Source organism: Mesoplodon bidens (genome assembly GCF_964165515.1).
Source record: "Mesoplodon bidens genome assembly, chromosome: 17".
In the NCBI taxonomy this organism is placed as follows: Eukaryota; Metazoa; Chordata; class Mammalia; order Artiodactyla; family Ziphiidae; genus Mesoplodon; species Mesoplodon bidens.
The window spans coordinates 1550242-1569568 of record NC_138174.1 but is presented as its reverse complement, the minus strand read 5'-3'; the positions used below and the strand labels follow the sequence as shown (position 1 = coordinate 1569568).

The 19327-nt window shown below is 41.3% G+C and overlaps 1 protein-coding gene across 5 annotated transcripts in view; it reads left to right on the top strand.

The window, feature by feature from the left end:
* ZDHHC20 (zDHHC palmitoyltransferase 20) overlaps positions 1-19327 on the top strand; it is a 73857-nt gene that overhangs the window by 32951 nt on the left and 21579 nt on the right. For all 5 annotated transcript variants that reach the window (XM_081214538.1, XM_081214537.1, XM_081214541.1 and 2 more), the window contains exons 4-7: positions 4591-4711; positions 12913-12982; positions 14307-14339; positions 15152-15272. In XM_081214538.1, coding sequence (XP_081070664.1) covers positions 4591-4711; positions 12913-12982; positions 14307-14339; positions 15152-15272 — 345 coding nt within the window. The remainder of the gene's footprint in view (positions 1-4590; positions 4712-12912; positions 12983-14306; positions 14340-15151; positions 15273-19327) is intronic.

The following is a 19327-nucleotide window of genomic DNA, read 5'->3' as shown; positions in this document are numbered from 1 at the left end:
TCCAGAAGCAGAACGTGACTGGTTTCCCGTGAGCCCCTCACACTCCCTGCAGCCACTGCTCACGAGACACCACTGTCCTGCTCCCCCGACCCCTACCCACCCAGTAGCATCAACTGGCTTTGCCTGGTCTGCACTTCACGTGGATGGAGTCATACAGGACGTGTGCTTGCGTGTCTGGCTTCTTTCATTAACGTTCTCTTCATGTGCGATTCATGCATGTTGTTGTATACAGTTGTGGCTCCCTCCTCTGCTGTGTTATAAAACACAGTTTACTTACCTGGTCTACTGTTGATGGGCGTGGGCCGTTGGGCAACTTGCAGTCTCGGGCTGCTACACATAGGACTGCCATCGACATTCTAGCACGTGTACGTACATACACAGTTCTTAGGGGCAGATGCCCAGGAGGGGAATTGCTGGGTGCTGCACGTACAGTCAGCAGTAGTGGGGAACGCCAGACTCTCACTGCCCATTGTTTCTACTGGGGGCTTTTCTTTTAAGGGATAATGTAAACCACTCATCAAGCTTACTGTTTCTTCAAATATATTCTTCAAACATTTGCTAATAATTAGTCAGCCCTTAAAGTTATATTACAAATTGCCATCCATATCTTAATCTCTTAAGTTGAAAAGGACCTAATTTTATCTAATCAGTTACTAGTAGTGATGGCTGTTGGAAACATAGCATGTGTGAAAGTAAATAGTTTTTATTACAGGAAATAAAAAATATAATAAGAAAAACAATTGGTAATACTTTTGAGAAACAGGATAGTACAGAGGTTCAGAACTCAGCCTGCAGCTCCAGACCCCCTCGTCTGCCTCATCCCTCTGCGTTTCTAGCCGCGCAACGTTGGACACACTCCTTAGCTGTCTGTACGTCGGGAACGTCCTCTGTAAAGTGAGGATGGTAGTCGTACGCACCTTATTGGATTGTTGTATGGGTTAAATAAATTAATCATACGTACATGTGATTGATGGTATTTATAATAATATGTAATTAATGCTATAGGGAAAATGTTTAAAAGAATGCCTAGCACATTAGTGCCATCTAACTTATTTTTTTCTTTTTTGGTTGTTGTATTTGCAATGTTGCACCCATTTAGCATTTAGCCCAGTGCTTAATTAAGCCTTTACGTCCACTCCATCCTTCATGCTCCCCTATTCCTGTAAGTGTAATTGTAAGTGTAACTGACAGCCTGTGTCCAGTGACCCTTCTGTGGCACGATCCACCTTCCCTGTCATGGACCTTGTCATCTAGTACTGTAATTGCCTGCTTACCTGTATGTATCACCTTATTAAATTGTTGGTTGTTTAAGGGCAGGGATCATTTCTGTCATGTTCTCCACTATATCCCTCTCCCACTATCTGGCACATAGTGGGCATCAGTAAGTATTGAATGTATTGATTATTCAATCATGGAGGGCCAGCTAAGCTAGGCCACAGTGACAGCCAGGAACAGGAATGTAAGATTATCTTTCTGAATAAGCTTACTCTGGGCTGCCTGAGTAGCTCTTGATAAGAAATTGCATAGTTGTGAGATAGGTGTTCATGGCCGCATTAAAAGGACTCTAAAAATGTAGAGGCTTGAGCAACACTTCGGGCTTGGATCTAGGGGGATTGGTTGGGTCTAAAAAGCAAAAACTATGCATTTTTCGGGAAGTTAAGTTATAAAGGTAGGCATTCTTTTTTCATTCTTTCAGGCAGCAAGTATTTACTGAGCATCTGCTCTTTGTCCGACTGTGGTGGACTCTGGGAATAAAAAGAACAAGACAAACATAAAATGTTATAAATCACGGTACATTTAGAGAAAGAACGCGATGGTGTGGCAGCATGACGGTACAAGCTATGAGGAAAAAGCTGTTTTCGATAGTGTGATCGGAGAAATCTCTGAAGAAGTGGTACTGAAGCTGAGACCTTCGTAAGCTGGCTCTTCCACTAAAGGATAAGCTTTTTGAAGGAAGACTCTTTGTTATGTACGGCTGTGTCTTCATTGCCTAGAATCAGACCTAGTGTATAATAGATTGCTAAATACTTGAATGAATGAATGGTAAGGAGGAAGCAGCATAAGAAAAGCTGGTAGGCATCTTCCATCACTAAGTGTCATCTTCCTAAAAAGAAAATATGGTTCCGTCGCTTCTCTGGCATTCCTGCAGAGGTTGCCAGTGGGCTGTTCATTTGCCTGGAACACAGACCCTTCACGAGCTGAGGTCTTACTTCATGTCTATTGCTTCTTCCTGGAACTCTGTTTTCAAGTAGTGTGTTGCCCTGAATATAGTATTCTCACCTCTTTGTGTTTTCCATATGCCGCTTCTTTCGCCAACATTTTCTTTCCTGCTTCGTCTTCCTGGACGATTCCTGTTTATCTTTCTAAACCCCGTTTAGGTACCTCCTCTTCCAAGAAACTTTCATTGACAGCCCTCACCCCTCCCGAGGGAGCTTTGGTCACACCTTGCAAAGAACTGCTGATTTGTAATTCTGTGTTTACATGGTTAACATTCGTACTGAACTATAGGAATGTGTTCTTGAGGCAAAGGCTGTATTTTTATTCATCTTTGGGTCCCTGGTACCTGGGACAGTGCCAGGCTCTTAATTGGTGTGTAACATACTTAAATTGAACCATTTGAACACTAAATTTAAGATAATGGCATTTCATGGTTTGAATTCTGTTCAGTAGTACTTAAGGAAAAATAGACAGGAATAATTTCAAAAATCTAGTTCATTTTAAGTTTTGTTCCATTCCTCATCTAAAATCCTGGTGTCTCTTGAGATTTTCATTTGGTTTAAGCTTTTCATAATTTATAACCATAGTTCTTATGGAAAAGTAATGATTTTGAGGCCTGGCTAGAAACAGTTCAGCCCAGGAAAATTCTGTTCAGATTTGACAAGGAAGCTGTAAAATTTGATTAGAGCATCTTTTTTCCAAATATATATTTAACGTTATACCATATGATTTTTATTCTCTGTTTTGAATGTTTCAGAGATGCATCATGTCAGGGAAGAACTTTCTAGCAAGTTACAGGTCTCTTAAAAGAGAATGGGGCGTCTTACAAAGTAGGAACGTATTTTTGTACCTGACAGTATTCGAGGGGGTGGATCTCAGAAATGTCTGAAGATTCCAGCCTGCCTGGGAGTTTAGATCAGTGACCTCCAGAGTCTCAACTTCAAGCTTGTGTGTAATTTTTTCTGATTTTTTTCTGTCCTGTTCGTATGTCCATGTTACTTCTTGTCCTTTGTAAGTAAGTTGGGGATTTCTTGTGTGCCATCAAGACTTAGTTGTGAGAGCTAGGCTAGGTCATCTAAACGGACTCTTCCTGCTTCTTAAGCCATCGTGTTTGGGTCAGGTTAGAGTAACAAGTCTGTGAAAAGAAAGAACACGTACTTCACATGAGCAACACAGAGGGAGACATACTAGCGTAGAACTCAAGAGACTTGTGTTTTTATATCAGCTCTGCCAATAATTCTGCAGCCTTAGAAAATTCCCTGAGCTGCTTGGGATCACAGTTTCCTCACCCCAGAGCTCTTAATCCTGCCTGTGCCGCACTATCGCCCCGTTTGTAACAGAAGAGGCTGCATTAAGAAGGCAGTGCCGTTACTGACGAGGCATTGAGAGTGTGGAAGGCTTGGTACTTGAGTTCGCAGGTAGACCAAAATACTCAAAGTTTAAAAGATAAAGTTTTAGTCATGACTCCTTAGACCTTTTCAAGCAAAACCCTGTAAGTAAATAAAAATTGAGGAACAGTATTATTAAAGTATGAACTATGATCAAGAGCATGTCTCGGCCATTTTTTTGTTTTTTAAAAAAATCTGTGAAATAAAGACCAATAGAAACTGAAAAAAAACTCCTGGTTACATAAAATAGAGGCATAAAACTGAGGTCCTTGAGATGCTGGGATGACATGAAAAGAAGAGCAACTGAACAAGTCCTTTGTAGGAAAATGCTATTTAAAGAAATAGGCTGGAGGCTGCCGACACACGGGAATTAAAACTTCAGAAGTGGAAACTGGAAACAAATCTATAAAGGAATCTCTCCTTGAGAAAAGGAGATTGTGCTTACCTTGGCAATCCTTAATACTTCTGGAGAAAGCACCCTGATTGATTAGCTTTTTAAAAGCAAAAACAAAGTAGTAAAAGAAGGACTTGTTGTCCTCATTGAGAAATTTGGCCAGAAAATAGTAGGGCCCCATGCCTGTGATTTAGCCTGTTACTCAAAGCAAGTGACTCTTTGGACATTCTTCCAAATCTCTTGACACTAACTTTCAAATACCAAAATTTTTACTAACAGAAAATATATATTAAGCCCTTTTTGATGGGGAAAGTTAATCTTCTCTGTAAAAAACAAAAATGCAAAAAATATTTAGTTCACGTTCTTTGCCATCATTAGTATGGAGGGTAAATATTTCTCAGTCTGTCAGAGGTATGTGGTTTTGTTAAAATGTGCTTGATTTAGCTTCCTAAACAAATTCGAGGACAAGTTTTGCCTTTATAGAAGGAAATATTTTTGATTTTCTGTTCTGGATAAAACTTTGTTTTTCTGAGCCTGATAGTTAATAAACATGGGATTAAAAAGAATTAATAGTTATTTCTCCTTTTATAGTTCTGCTTGTCCAATTCTGAAAAGGAACGTTATGAAAAGGAATTCAGCCAAGAAAGACAGCAAGAAATTTTGAGAAGAGCAGCAAGGGACTTACCTATCTATACCACATCAGCTTCAAAGAGTAAGAAAAACAAATCTTAAGCTTTTCTTCTCAAAGAATTTTTAAGATATGGTAATTTTTGCCAAGATATATTTGCATGATTTGACTATTAAGTGGATATTGCGGTTGCCACAAATAACATCTGTGGGAACAGGATTTTCATGTGTTGTGTACCTTACATGGTATTTCAGATAATAGTTATGTACATATGTTGATATAGATTTTTAAAATGAATTTATTTATTTATGGCTGCGTTAGGTCTTCGTTGCTGCACGTGGGCTTTCTCTAGTTGCAACGAGTGAGGGCTACTCTTCATTGCGGTGCACAGGCTTCTCATTGTGGTGGCTTCTCTTGTTGTTGAGCATGGGCTCTAGGCACATGGGCTCAGTAGTTGTGGCACGTGGGCTCGTAGCTTGGCTCACAGGCTTAGCTGCTCCATGGCATGTGGGATCTTCCCGGACCAGGGCTTGAACCCGTGTCCCCTGCATTGGCAGGTGGATTCTTAACCACTTCTGCATTTCTTTTTTTTTCCAAACTCAATCTTCATGGCTAAAAATTTCATTTATAATTTTTAGTAAACCATCATTTGGAAATCCTGGTTTGAATTTGAACATTTTGTGTCATCACTGAGTAACTTTTTTAAAAATCAAGACTGTGCTAACTTAGAATGGGGAGAAATAGAAGACATCAAGGGGAAGAAGCTTGTTCAAGGTTATAAAGCTAGTATTCAGAGAGCCAGAATTTGAAGTCAGGTTTGTCTGGTTCCGAAGCTGTGTCTGTTCCACTGGCCCCCTTGACGTTTGTGACTGCAGCAGCTTCCTTTTCTCAGGGGCAGAGCCTTACTGATAGGGATGAACCTGTGAGCGGCCAGACTGGTCATTTAAGTACAGGAAATTGTTTTAAATTATGTATTATACACCTCACTAATTCATGCAAATACCAGATAATGGTGATAGCTAACAGTTACTCTGACCTAAATTCTTTACACATACAGGCTCATTTAAACTTCACACCAGCCTGTGAGGGAGACACTGCTCTCTCCATTTTACAGACGAGGGAACGGAGACAGGTTAAGTAACTTGTTGAAGGTCATACAGGTAGTCATACAGGTAGTATGTGAAAAGGTGCTCTGCCTATAGAACCCCTATGCTTCTCAACTCTGAGGGGAAATAAAAGGAGCTTTACCTGTGTATAATTATGTACACATTCTGACTTAAGAAAATTTTAAATTTGTGCAAAATTTTAGGAGGGGATATTTGACCGACATTTAAATTTTTCATGCATTTCATATAGGCACACCTTGGAGATACTGTAGGTTCGGTTCCAGACCAGTGCCATAAGGTGAATATCACAATAAAGCAAGTCACGTGAACTTTTTGTTTCCCAGTGTGTGTAACTGCTATGTTTATACTGTACTGTAGCCTGCTGAGTGTGCAGTATGTCAGAAAAACACATACATACCTTAATTTAAAAATACCTTATTGCTAAAAAATGCTAACCATCATCTGAGCCTTCAACAAATCATAGCAGTAATATCAAAATCACTGATCACAGATCACTATAACAAAATAATAATGGAGCTTGAAATATTTTGAGAATTACCAAAATGTGACACTGAGACACAAAGTGAGCAACTGCTGCTGGGAAAATGGCACCAATAGATTTGCTCAATGCAGGGTTGCCACAGAGCTTCAGTTTGTAAAAACAAAAAAATGCAGTATCTGTGAAGCCCAATAAAACGAGGTATGCCTATACTATCCCTTTGCATAACCACTATACTACCGTATAGAATGAAAACATGGATTTCAGATCAAACCCCAGCTTTTCCATTGCTAGTGCAATGAGAGTCCCTTAAACTTCCTAAGCCCTGGTTTCCTCATTTTAAAATGAGAATAATAGTCTCTAAATCTCTGGAAGTATACATAAATGAGACAAGCACTTAGTATAGATCTCAGTGTACAATAATAAATTTTCAGTAAATGAGAGCTTATTTATTTATTTTTAACGTTTATTTATTTTTGGCTGCGTTGGGTCTTCGTTGCTGCCCACGGGCTTTCTCTAGTTGTGGCGAGCGGGGGCTACTCTTCGTTGCAGTGCGTGGGCTTCTCATTGCGGTGGCTTCTCTTGTTGCGGAGCACGGGCTCTAGGCACGCGGGCTTCAGTAGTTGCAGCACGTGGGCTTCGGTAGTTGCGGCAAGTGGGCTCAGTAGCTGCGGCTCGCGGGCTCTAGAGTGCGGGCTCAGTAGTTGTGGTGCACGGGCTTAATTGCTCCACGGCATGTGGGACCTTCCCGGACCAGGCCTTGAACCGTGTCCCCTACAATGGCAGGCAGATTCTTAAACCGCTGCGCCACCAGGGAAGTCCGAGAGCTAATTTAAAATAATCCCTTTCTATATTCAATTATAAAATGTCTAGTTTACAACAGTTGTTAGTAGCTGCAGTTATGTAGATTAGATTTTTTTTTTTTTTTTGGCCGCATTGCGGGGCATGCGGGATCTTAATTCCCTGACGGGCGATCGAACCCATGTGCCCTGCAGTGGAAGCGTGGAGTCCTAACCACTGGACCGCCAGGAAATTCCCTAGGTGTTTTTAACCCAAAGTCCCAAGATTTCAGAGAATTAATGAAACCGTGAGATGAAACGCAAAATTTTGGGTACTTTTTGAAATAGCCTGTTCTTTTGATTTTCAGAGCAGTATCTATGCCCCAAAGAGTTAAAAGCTGCTAATGTAAAGTCTTTACCCTTAAAGCTTTATTACCTTTCATTAATTTTAATGGCTTTCCACTACTCTGAAAAATACCCTTCATCTGTTGAATAGTGCACCAGAATTTTGCTGAGCACTTTACGGGGATTATTTACACCCCACTGAGACAGTGCAGCACTTATCCCCACATTAGAGACAAAGAAGTGAGACACAGGGAGGGCCCTGAAGTCCCCAAGTGGCAAGGTCTGGGATTTACACCTTATCTTCTGACTGCAAACAGAGTCCCTGCCCTCGAGCACCATTTTATACTGCATTTCTACTGCTTAGAATCCCAAAGAACATTGGGGGGTTTTCTTCTTTTTTTCTTATTATAGAAATAATATCATGCATTCTTTAAAAAATGAAGTTACCGAACCCCATGTTATAGAAAGTGGATCTTTCTTAGACCAGAGGTTAGTGGAAGTGACGGAGCTGCCCTCGCGGAGGGGCGTGGGGGCTGCACTGGGCTCCTTTTCATGCTTTTCTGAGCCATGTAGACATCTCATCTATTAAGGAAGCAAAATGAGTCTTTCTAAACCTCCGCCCTCCACAGTCTGGATACAACCAGTGTTTCTCTTTCTCCTGCTCCATTTCCCTGAGTCAACTCCGCTAAAGCTCTGTCCTTCGCCACCTTTTATTTTTATGTCTTTTTCTCTTCCTAGAATGATTATTTTCTCCTCCCTAAATCTACTTTAAAGGTTTAATTCACTGTCCAGCTCTCTTCAACCATTTCTATTCACTTAAACAAGAAGAGATTTTTGAAATCTTCTCTGAACTTCTCACACTGTTACCTTGTAGAGCGCAGGTCACTGTCTGCTGGTTGTCTGTGCCCCTCCCTCCTTGACTCCGTCCTGAGGCTCTGGCACTGGGATCTCCGTCCACGGCCCTGATGCAGCCAGTGCGTCACCCCCCAGGCCCCCAGGAGGCGTTTGTGGGATGAATCTGTTCCTGGGTGTTCCTGGGTGTTCTCCATAATGGCTGCTTATACACTTGAAAGATCCCCCCAGTTCTCTCCCCTTCACTAATTTTTCCCATCCTAGAGTCTCACTTTATGTTTTATCAAAAATAATAACATTATTGTAACGATAATAACTGCTTTACTGGGAATTTGATATGTTCCAGATTTTTTTTGATCTGCACAATAGTCCTTTGCGCTTGATATTTGCATTTACAGAAGAGGAAATTGAGGCTTTCAGAAAGTGAGTTACTGACCCAAGGTCACAAGCTAGTAAGTAGGAGAGAACGAGTATGAAGCACGGCGGCAGAGTCCCAGCTGCTTCCGGGCTCGGGGCTGCCCCGCAGCTGCACACACTTGGCTGCCCCTCAGGACCTCGCTGCCTTCTTGGGGTCTGCGTTCTTGTCCTTTATGAAACTCGCGTGAAGATTGCTCACCTTCTTCCCTTCTCCCACAGTTTGCTCCTAAAAATCTTGCTTCTTCACTTAGTAATTCCCAACCCATTTCTTCCCTCTGCTTTCAGGTATACTTCAAAGTGTATCTCCTCTTAAAAACAACAACAAAAATTTGGTTCTGACGCGTTCCACCTACCGTTCTATTTTCTCTGCCCTTTGACTGTGGGTCCCCTCGTAAGTCGTCTGTGCCCTGGGCCTCTTTTCCTTCCCAGCAGATTCCAGGCAGCTGGCTTTCATTCTTCCTAACCAGGTTCGGTGGCGTTTCATTCTAACTGCTTGAAGAACTTTCTTCTTTGTGCTTTTCCATTCTAGTTGTTTTTGCATCTTTGAATGTTCATTCTTCCTCCTACATTTTTTTAACCCCACTTCACAAGGGTGCCTCGTCCCAGTTCTTTTTGTAATGTTCTTTCAGCTGTTTTTAACCATGGAATTCTGACACCACGATATTGTGATCGTTGGTTCACTGTGTCTCAAACAATTTGTTTGCTTTAATAGTTTTCAGACTGAGTTATCTTTTCTTACTGTGAACTAGCAGATTGAGGGATGTTGTCACCCGAGCACGCGCTTGCTGCCCAAACCCTTTCTTGTTGTCAGGCAGAGGGGTGGACTGCAACTGCGCCTTCAGAGGGACGAGCCTGCCTTGCCCTCCCCCAGGGCCCTTGGAGACGCTTGTCGGGGCTTTGGCACTCCCCTTGGCATGTGCGCCCGCTAGAGCTCCATTCTCATATCTCCACCTTCCGAAGGTTAGCTGTACCTGAGTGACCTGTTATCCCAATTCACATCAAGCAAAACCTAACACCATGGGGGCAGGAGGGAAGTCTGTCTTGTTCAACTTTATATTCTCAGCATGAAGCAGTGTTTGTCACAGGGTAGAGACTGGATATTTGTTGAATGAATGAACAAAAGAAAGAAAAACAACCTAACCCCCCTCCCATACCCACCCACTCCCTCCACCCACCACCATCAGGCTTGTTTCTGACATTGGCAGCATCGCCTCCCGGAAACCGCAGTTTTCTTTGCTGCTTTTACTTCAGTTCTTCTATCTACTCAGTCATCAAGACCCTTAAAAAGGCTTCTTGAAAAGTCTGTTTAGTTTCATCTCATCTCAGAGCAATGGCAGAATTTTGAGTGGAGGAAATGTAGAGGAAAAGGAAATAAGACACTGGGCTTCTGATCCCGATCTCACCACTCATTTAGAGAGAGGGAGATAATCTTGGGCAAACTACTTTTTTTCTCTTTAGGTTTTGGGGTGTTTCTAACCTAAAAAATGAGAGGTTGGGTTAGGAGACCTCTCAGGCCCTTTATACCTGCTCTGCTTTTTCTACCTTATATGGTTTCACTTCCCTAGTGTCCAGTCGAGCCAAGGTACTACAGAAGGCCCTCAGTGAGGTATGGGTTATTCATTTAATAAGTGGATATTTGTATAAATTCCCTTCATCTTGAAGTTTGGTTTAAATTATAAAAGTAATACAGGAACATGATTTAAAACAACTTTTTGAGGACGCCAAATGGGAAGTGTCTGCCTTCTCACCCTGGCAATGCTCCCCAGAGGTTGCCACCCTTCTTGTATATCCTTGCAGAAATTTTTTATATATAACAGAATATGGCAAAACTTACATACAATCAATCAACATTTTAACAATGAGAGTGGATAGGTATTAACCAGTACAGATTTGGTTACCTGGGTAGCTGCCTTCTAGCAGGTGTAACTCTAACACTGCTTCAAAATAACACTTTGTGTCTCTCATATATCTTAATTCAAGTCTGAAGGTGGATGCATTGTATTGGGATGTGTAAAGAGAAAAATACATATATTCTTCTCCCCCTCAGAGATATGAAACATGCTGCATATCAAACTATTCTGCAGTTTGCTGTTTTCTACTTAATATGTTTGCACTTTTCCAGTTTAGGGTCCGTGTCTACTTTGTATGGAGAATTCTTGTTAAAGTCTACGTAGTGTATCACAAAATGCTTAACTATCTTCATAATTCGTTATTCCTAGTGTTTTGTTATTGAAACCATGTTGTGGTGAGAGCGTGTCTATAGAATAAATTTTCTAGCGGCAGAGATCCCGGGCAGAGAGTGTGCATGCCTTACGCTTTTATAGATACGGCCAAATTCTTTTCCAAAAACAGTAACACATGACATGGTCCATCTGCTTTTTAGAGGGTATGTTTAATTTAAATTTTTACTTGAACCTGTTTTCCGTGCTGTTACTATGTCCGTTAGCCCTAATGATCACAAGTAACAGACAACAGCTTAAGCTTTTTAACTCCCCCTTCCCCCCAAAAGAAACTACCATAACGTATGGGGTGGTGTGAGAAAGTGGTGGGTGGCTCCTGTGCCCTGAGGGCAGGACTGCAAGAAGGGACTGGAGCTGAGAACTGGGGGCCAGAGGGGCTCCTGCAGCTGTCCCTGCTGCTCCCTGGCATCTGCTCACTTCCTACACTGTCGCCCTTAAAATGATTCTCCCTTTCTTATCCCGTCCACGTGGCGAAGCGTGGCCATCGCGTGTTACTTAGTTCCACCCCGCGAGATACAGCTCACTGCCCCTCAGCCCTGATTTGTAGGAGAGAGCGTGAACCAGAAGGGGGAGGTGGGTGGGTTCACACAGTCCAGGTAGAAGAGGGGTCTTAAGTCATTTCCTGGAAAGAGAGTGGCCTGTAGACCAGGCGGATACCCCCAAAAGATGTCTACCGCACTTGCAGTAGATCCCGTAGAGTATTTATTAGTCAAATGCTCTAAATCTGTGAAAGTTTCAGCTCTAGTGAAAGACCCATAGTAATTTGTCTTGTTGCCAAGAAGCATTTGTTTGCTTTGGAGGCCATGATATGGAAAAAGGTTAGTATCTCACTGTAATTTTATTATTCTCTGTTCATCCAAAATAATGGTTTTAAAGCATTATTGATTTGTGAAGTCTTGGTACATTTCCCTCATAAATCTCAAAGAACTATTTTGTCACTTACTTAGATTTCAAAAACCAGAACCTCAGGTTCTGACTATTCTGCAGATTCTGGTGGTGCTCTTCATTCAGTTGGCTTTTTGTTTCTGTCTGTGCTGTGTGGCACGCAGGATCCTCGTTCCCCGACCAGGGATTGAACCCGCACCCCTGCGTTGGGAGCGTGGAGTCCTAACCACTGGACCACCAGGAAGTCCCCTCCAGTTGGCTTTTTTTCTCTCAGAGTGCTTGAGCGGAGTGGGGAGGACAAGCCTGACCTGATCCGGCTTCTCTGACCCTGCCTTGTGTTCTCCTCCTTTCCTCTCTGCTCCAGGCACGCCGGCCCCTCACTGTTCGTGCACTCTGAGCACCCTCCCACCCGAGGCCTGTTCCCTCTCCTCAGATTCCTCTTTTCCCACAGACCTATGTGACTGACCAGCTCCCTTCTTTAAGTTTCAGTTTTCTCAAATGACTCTGAAATTACAGTACCCCAACGCCCCTTCCCTGCTTTAGTTTTCCTGTCAGCACCTATCCCTAATATTACTACTTATTTTGTTGCCTTGCCTTGCTTATTACTCCCCGTCTTTTCCACTAGAGTGTGAGTTCCGTGAAGGCGGGGATTTATGCCGAGAGCAATATCTGGCCCCTAGTAGGTGCTCATTATGTTTTGAATGAATGAAGATACAAACTATATACTAGAATTTAGTGGGAAGAAGTTTAGAGTTCTTTCGCAATAGTATGTTTGCAATTTTGCTATTTATCTGGGATGGGGTGGAAGATAATTGAGAACGTTTGTTTTGATATTTTACTGCAGACATCATGGTACAGTAGGTCTTAGTGTATCTGAGTTTTGCCACTGAACTGCATGTTTGACTTGATACCAGCTCCTTATTTCCTTGGATCTCCTTATTGATCTGAACATTGCTGGGCCAGCTACATTTCTGAGGTTCCCTTCTGCCTCTCGACATTAGGATTTCATAAGCTCTCCAATGAACTTTGGTATTATTTTAAAATTATTGGTTGTCAGTTTCCTAGAGTTGTTTATAAGAAATGAAAGCAGATTTTACAGTCAAATTAAACTCAACTCTAAACATACCTTCTTCAACAACTTCCTTTTAATTCTTAAATGTAGCCGTCAGATATTGTGAAAGATGTCAGCTGATTAAGCCTGACCGTGCGCATCACTGCTCAGCATGTGACACGTAAGTGTTTCTCTTTGGCTTTCATTTAAAAACCCCAGTACTGGAACTGGAGATGGGAGAACAGAAAGTGAAGGAACTTAGCAAAAATACTGCATCCTCTCCCATTATTTGCTCTGTATGCAGAGCTCACATAAATGTGTATATAAGCTAGAATATACTTTGAAGTAATCTTTGATAACAGTTCCTGTACCAGTTGTTAGAATTTTCTTTAAGTATGTGTACTTCTTGTGCATATGCTTAATGTAATATTGATGACCAAGTAAGTAATACCCCCCACCCTGAGAAAGATAACTTTAATTCCTGGATTAAAAAGACCATCATGACACTTTTGTTGTTTTTATTATTAATGTTGGTATTAAAGCCTAACAAACCACAATAATATTACTTTCCTTTACTTTACTTTTCCTTTTAAAATAGTTATTTATGTATTTATTTGGCTGCACCGGCTCTTAGTTGCAGCACGCAGGATCTTTAGTTGTGGCATGTAGGATCTAGTTCCCTGACTAGAGATCAAACCCTGGTCCCCTGCATTGGGAGCGTTGAGTCTTAACCACTGGACCACCAGAGAAGTCCCATTATTACTTTTAGTTACCACCTCTGAAGTTGTTCCCCAAAAAATTTCAAAGATTTTATCCCTTCTGCTCTTGTGAGAAGGTAGTGTGTTGAAAGAAAAACCCCTAGTATGGGAATTCCAGTGAGTCCTTGAACTTGAGTGAGACAAGTCATTTAACCTTTTGGGTATCAGTTTACTTATTTGTTGTATTACTTGAAATGATCCATTGTCTAACTTTATGCAAATATACATTACGTATACTGGTGGGGAGGCAAATTTGGGGTTTTTTTCTTCTGATTATAAAAGTACAGTGGTTCTTATACATGGGATAGAATTGTATAAAATCTGTGGAAAAAAATAACCACCTACAAGCCCATCAGTGTTAATATTTTAACAATATTTGCTTCTAAAGTTTTATCACTTGCACATGTTTAAAATAACTTCCATTTTACTTTCCTTAGCTGACTTTGTAAACTAGATCTACCTAATGTACCAAGTGCTATATGCACCATATCTGTATATTAAAATGTTGTTTGATGTGGTCCAAGTCAGCTGGCTACGCTCAGCTGAATTCACAGTGTGAAAAATCATTACTTCTTACCTACGAAAGTATTTGTGGAAATAACAGAAATTGTCTCTAACCTAATGTCTACTGGGTTGGTTTTTCTAAGATGTAATTGCTAAAGGGAAAATTTTAAGTTAAAAAAAATTTATCAGAAATTAGAATCAGGGAAATTTTTCTACATGGATTTTCTTATGTTTGTTTCTTAGGTGTGTTCTTAAGATGGATCACCACTGTCCTTGGTACGTATAAAACACAGAGGAAATGACATGGGGGTGGAGAGGTGGGAGGGGAGTATTTGGAGTGATTTACCTCAGCATTCCTAAATTTTGAAGGTCAATTTAATTACTCATAGATAGCAAGATGGATCTAGTTTTATGTTTCTGCTACATGTTTTCCTTTAAAAATATATTCTGATGTTATTAACCCAAATAATTGTCTACTAAGAACTAACATTGAAATTCCAAATTCCTTACAGAATTTATTTAAAACACACATCCATAATTAAGACACTGCTCCCGACTTCCCAAATGACCCTTTTTCTAGTTATAGTGATTTTAAGTTTTTTCATTGTCCTATTTGTTATTATTATGGTAAAAAAAAACATTAAATTTCCCATCTTAGCCTTTTTTTTTTTTTTTTTTGTGGTACGCGGGCCTCTCACTGCTGTGGCCTCTCCCGTTGCAGAGCACAGGCTCCAGACGCGCAGGCTCAGCGGCCATGGCTCACGGGCCCAGCCGCTCTGCGGCATGTGGGATCTTCCCAGACCGGGGCACGAACCCGTGTCCCCTGCATCGGCAGGCGAACTCTCAACCACTGCACCACCAGGGAAGCCCTGTCTTAGCCATTTTTAAGTGTACAGTTCAACAGTGTTAAGTATGTTCACATTGTTTTGCAACCAGTGTCCAGAACTTGTTCATCTTGCAAAACTGAAACTCTGAACCCATTAAACACTCCCCACTCCCCTCCCCTCAGCCCCTGGCAAACACCATTCTAGTTTTTGTTTCCGTGAGTTTGTCTTATTTTTACAGTGTGATTTTCTTTATTCTTCTAGGGTGAATAACTGTGTGGGATTTTCTAATTACAAATTCTTCCTGCTATTTTTATTGTACTCTCTATTATATTGCCTTTTCGTGGCTGCAACAGTTTTACAGTACTTTATAAAATTTTGGACGGTAAGTCTTTTTTTCTATCTTAGAACATATATTTAGGACTTTATAAGTTGCTATTTCATAAATAATTCCTTCATTCTTTATTATAAGTAGACATACTTAATTTTACTAGTTAGAGTTTATAATGGCTCAGAAGACAGATGGGGTTAAAATTTACCTTCATATATACATGTTTGTAAATAAATGAATATTAAACAGGATATAGTGAGCTTCTTTTAGTAATCTAAACTGTTTCCAACCATACTATCAGTTTTAGGGAAGTAATTACTTTTATTTCAGATGATGAGACTTACTGCAGTTTTACAGTAATAAAAGTGAAATCCCCAGCCCCAGGTAACCACTAATCTGTTTCCTGTCTCCGGAGATATTAATACTTTTTCTGTTGTGAGTTGCAAATGTTTTTCCACAGTTTTGATCGATGTCTTGTAACCCTGTTTGCTTTTGTTTTTACTAAATCAAAATTTTATATTTTTAAAGCAGTACTTTTAAATTATGATTTCTGGCTTTATTCTGTTCACAGTAAATTTATACAGATATTTACCCAGCTTTTCTTCTGGCATTTTTATTGTGGGTTTTTTCCTCCCTCCATTTAAGTCCTTGATTTTGAAGGTGGGGGTTATTGTGGTTAAAGGTACTTTTGTATTTACTCTTCCTAAAAACCCTATGAAGGTATTTTATTTTATTTTATTTATTTATTTTTGGCTGTGTTGGGTCTTTGTTGCAGTGCGCGGGCTTCTCATTGCGGTGGCTTCTCTTTGTTGCACAGCATGGGCTGTAGGCGTGTGGGCTCAGTAGTTGTGGCTCGTGGGCTCAGTAGTTGTGGCTCGTGGGCTCTAGAGCGCAGGCTCAGTAGTTGTGGCACACGGGCTTAGTTGCTCCGTGGCATGTGGGATCTTACTGGACCAGGGCTCGAACCCGTGTCCCCTGCATTGGCAGGCGGATTCGTAACCACTGAGCCACCAGGGGAGTCCCTATGAAGGTATTTTAAAATGTAGGTTTTATTATTCTTCAGGTATGGTGATGGTGACAGATCAGGAGATGATAACCATTGAAAAGATAGTTTGTTACTCACAGTTCCAAGGGAGGGTTCGTGCCACCCCGTGCAGGGCCACACAGGGAAGCACCAGAGTTGCTCAGGAAGCAGAAGGCACAGGGCCCATGGGAAAGCATGGTGACGCAGGGTAAATGCACCTAGGGTTAGCTGGTTTGAATAATTTCAGTGGTCTCTGAGGATACAGGCTGTCCCTGGTTGTCTGGTGTGATTAGGGCAGGGTAGTATTGCCCACTGGAATGTGAGAGCCAGAGAAAGGAGGGGTTTTGGAGTATGGGCCCTGGATTGATTAGTCTGTATATGAGAGGTACGTTCCTTGCTATCTCTGTAAGAATTGTATGACCCTGGGAGAGGTACTCTCTCCCCAGTCAGCAAGGCTCCAGATGCCAGAGCATCAAGAATACAGAAAGGTAGAAAATATAATGAATGCAGAAGGAGCTATTATTATTCCAGTTTTCAGAGTTGGAAACTGAGGTTGGAAAAGTTAGGTAACTAACAAGGTCACATACTTAATAGTATAGGAAGCCAAAATTTTAACTTAGATCTTTCTCTTCCAACATCCAGATACTTGAGTCATCAAACAGCATTAATTTTCCAGGAAATGTCTAATACATTTTAGAAGGATTTTCATTAAACCATCATTAGACTTTTAAGGTTTGGGTGTTTAGAACCAGGGTAAGCTAGCGCTTGCAGTCCCTTCGTGCATAGTAGAAACGAGCACCTCAGTTCTGTGTGGTATCAGCCTAATGAAGTTTAGCCTCTGTTGTTCCCCTAGTTGGGCAGCTTTGTTCAGTTTACAACCTACTTCACCATACTCAGTGGTCCTATTTAAATGAAGATGAGGGAATTCCCTGGTGGTCCAGTAGTTAGGACCGCTGCTTTCACTGCTGTGGCCCAGGGTTCAGTCCCTGTTTTGGGAACTAAGATCCTGCAAGCTGTGCAGCACAGCCAAAAATTTTTTTAAAATAATAAATGAAGATGAATCTGTGCCAGATGAATGAAGTCCAAATTGTAGAATTTCCCATTTCTTTATCAGAAACTTATGTTTGCATGTAATGATTTATTAATTTAAAAATAAATATTTTAAAACTTTGTGAGGGCTTTCCTGGTGGCGCATTGGTTAAGAATCCGCCTGCCAATGCAGGGGACACAGGTTCGAGCCCTGGTCTGGGAAGATCCCACATGCTGCGGAGCAACTAAGCCCGTGTGCCACAACTACTGAAGCCCACGCGCCTAGAGCCCGTGCTCCGCAATAAGAGAAGTCACTGCAATGAGAAGCCTGCGCACCACAACAAAGAGTAGCCCCTGCTCGCCGCAACTAGAGAAAGCCCGCGCACAGCAACAAAGACCCAACACAGCCAAAAATAATAATAAATACATTAAAAAAAAACAAACTTTGAGATTCATCATGAGTAAGGAAAGACTAATAAACTTAAGTCTACTTTTTTCTCCATTCTTCAACAATTACTATGTGCCAGGCACATATGTTCTAGGCACTTGGGATATATCAATATACAGAAGAGACAAAGAGATCTGTCTTTGTAGAGTGTACTTTTGAGAAAGGGGAAACATAATAAACATAATAAATAAGTAAAGTATATTGTATATCAGAAAGTAAATGCTGTGAGGAACAAGTAGAGCAGAGAAAGGGATTTCGCACGTGTGTGGGGAGGGGGTGTGACGGGCGCAGCTTATAGCACTAAAGAGAGTGATCATGGCAGACCCCCGTAAGAAGATTAACTTTGAGCAAGACTTGAAGGAAGTTAGTGGATATCTGAGATAAGAATAGTTATGTGGGATTCTCTGGCGTTCCAGTGGTGAAGACTCCACGCTTCCAATGCAGGGGGCATGGGTTCGATCCCTGGTCAGGGAACCAAGATCCCCCATGCCACATGGCACGGGGTTGGGGGGGGAGAACATTTATGCACCCAACAAAGGAGCACCTAAATATATAAAGCAGATATTAACAGAAGTAAAGGGAGAAATAGACAGCAAGACAATAATAGTAAGGGACTTTAATACCCCACTTTCATCAATGGATGAATCATCTAGACAGAAATGAAATAAAGAAACATTGGACTTAAATGACACTTTAGTCCAAATGGACTTAACAAATTTATACAGAACACTTCATCCAAAAGCAACAGAATACACGTTTTTCTCCAGTGCATATGGAACGTCCTCCATGATAGGTTACGTGTTAGGTCACAAAACAAGTCTTGCAAATTTAAGAATATTGAAATCATAGCAAGCATTTTTTCTAATTACAGTGATATGAAACTAGAAAGCAATTCCAAGAAAAAAAACTGGAAAATTCACAAATATGTTTAGATTAAACATGCAACTTAACAACCAATGGATGAAAGAAGGAATCAAAAAATATCTTGAGACAAATGAAAATGGAAATACAACATAACAAAACACGTGGGATGCAGCAGAAGCAGTTCTAAGAGGGAAGTTCATAGAGATAAGCCTGTATTAAGAAGGAAGAAAGATCTCAGGTAACCTAACTTTACACTTCAAGGAACTAGAAAAAGAGCAAAGCCTGAAGTTAGGGGCTTCCCTGGTTGTCCAGTGGTTAAGACTCCGTGCTTCCACTGCACGGGGCTTGAGTTCGATCCCTGACTGGGAAAGTAAGATCCCACATGCCATGCAGAGCGGCCAAAAATAAAATTTTTAAAATAGCCCTAAAAGGAAGGAATTAAAGATCAGAGTGAAAATAAATGGAACAGAAACTAAAAAGATAGTAGAAAAGATGAGTGAAACTAAGCTGTTTTTTTGGGTTTTTGTTTTGTTTAGTTTTGGCTGAGTTGCGTCTTCGTTGTTGCATGCAGGCTTTCTCTAGTTGTGGTGAACGGGGGCTACTCCTCCTTGTGGTATGCAGGCTTCTCATTGCGGTGGCTTCTCTTGTGTGGAGCATGGGCTCTAGGTGTGCGGGCTTCAGTAGTTGTGGCACGCGGGCTCAGTCATTGTGGCACGCGGGCTCAGTAGTTGTGGCTCGCGGGCT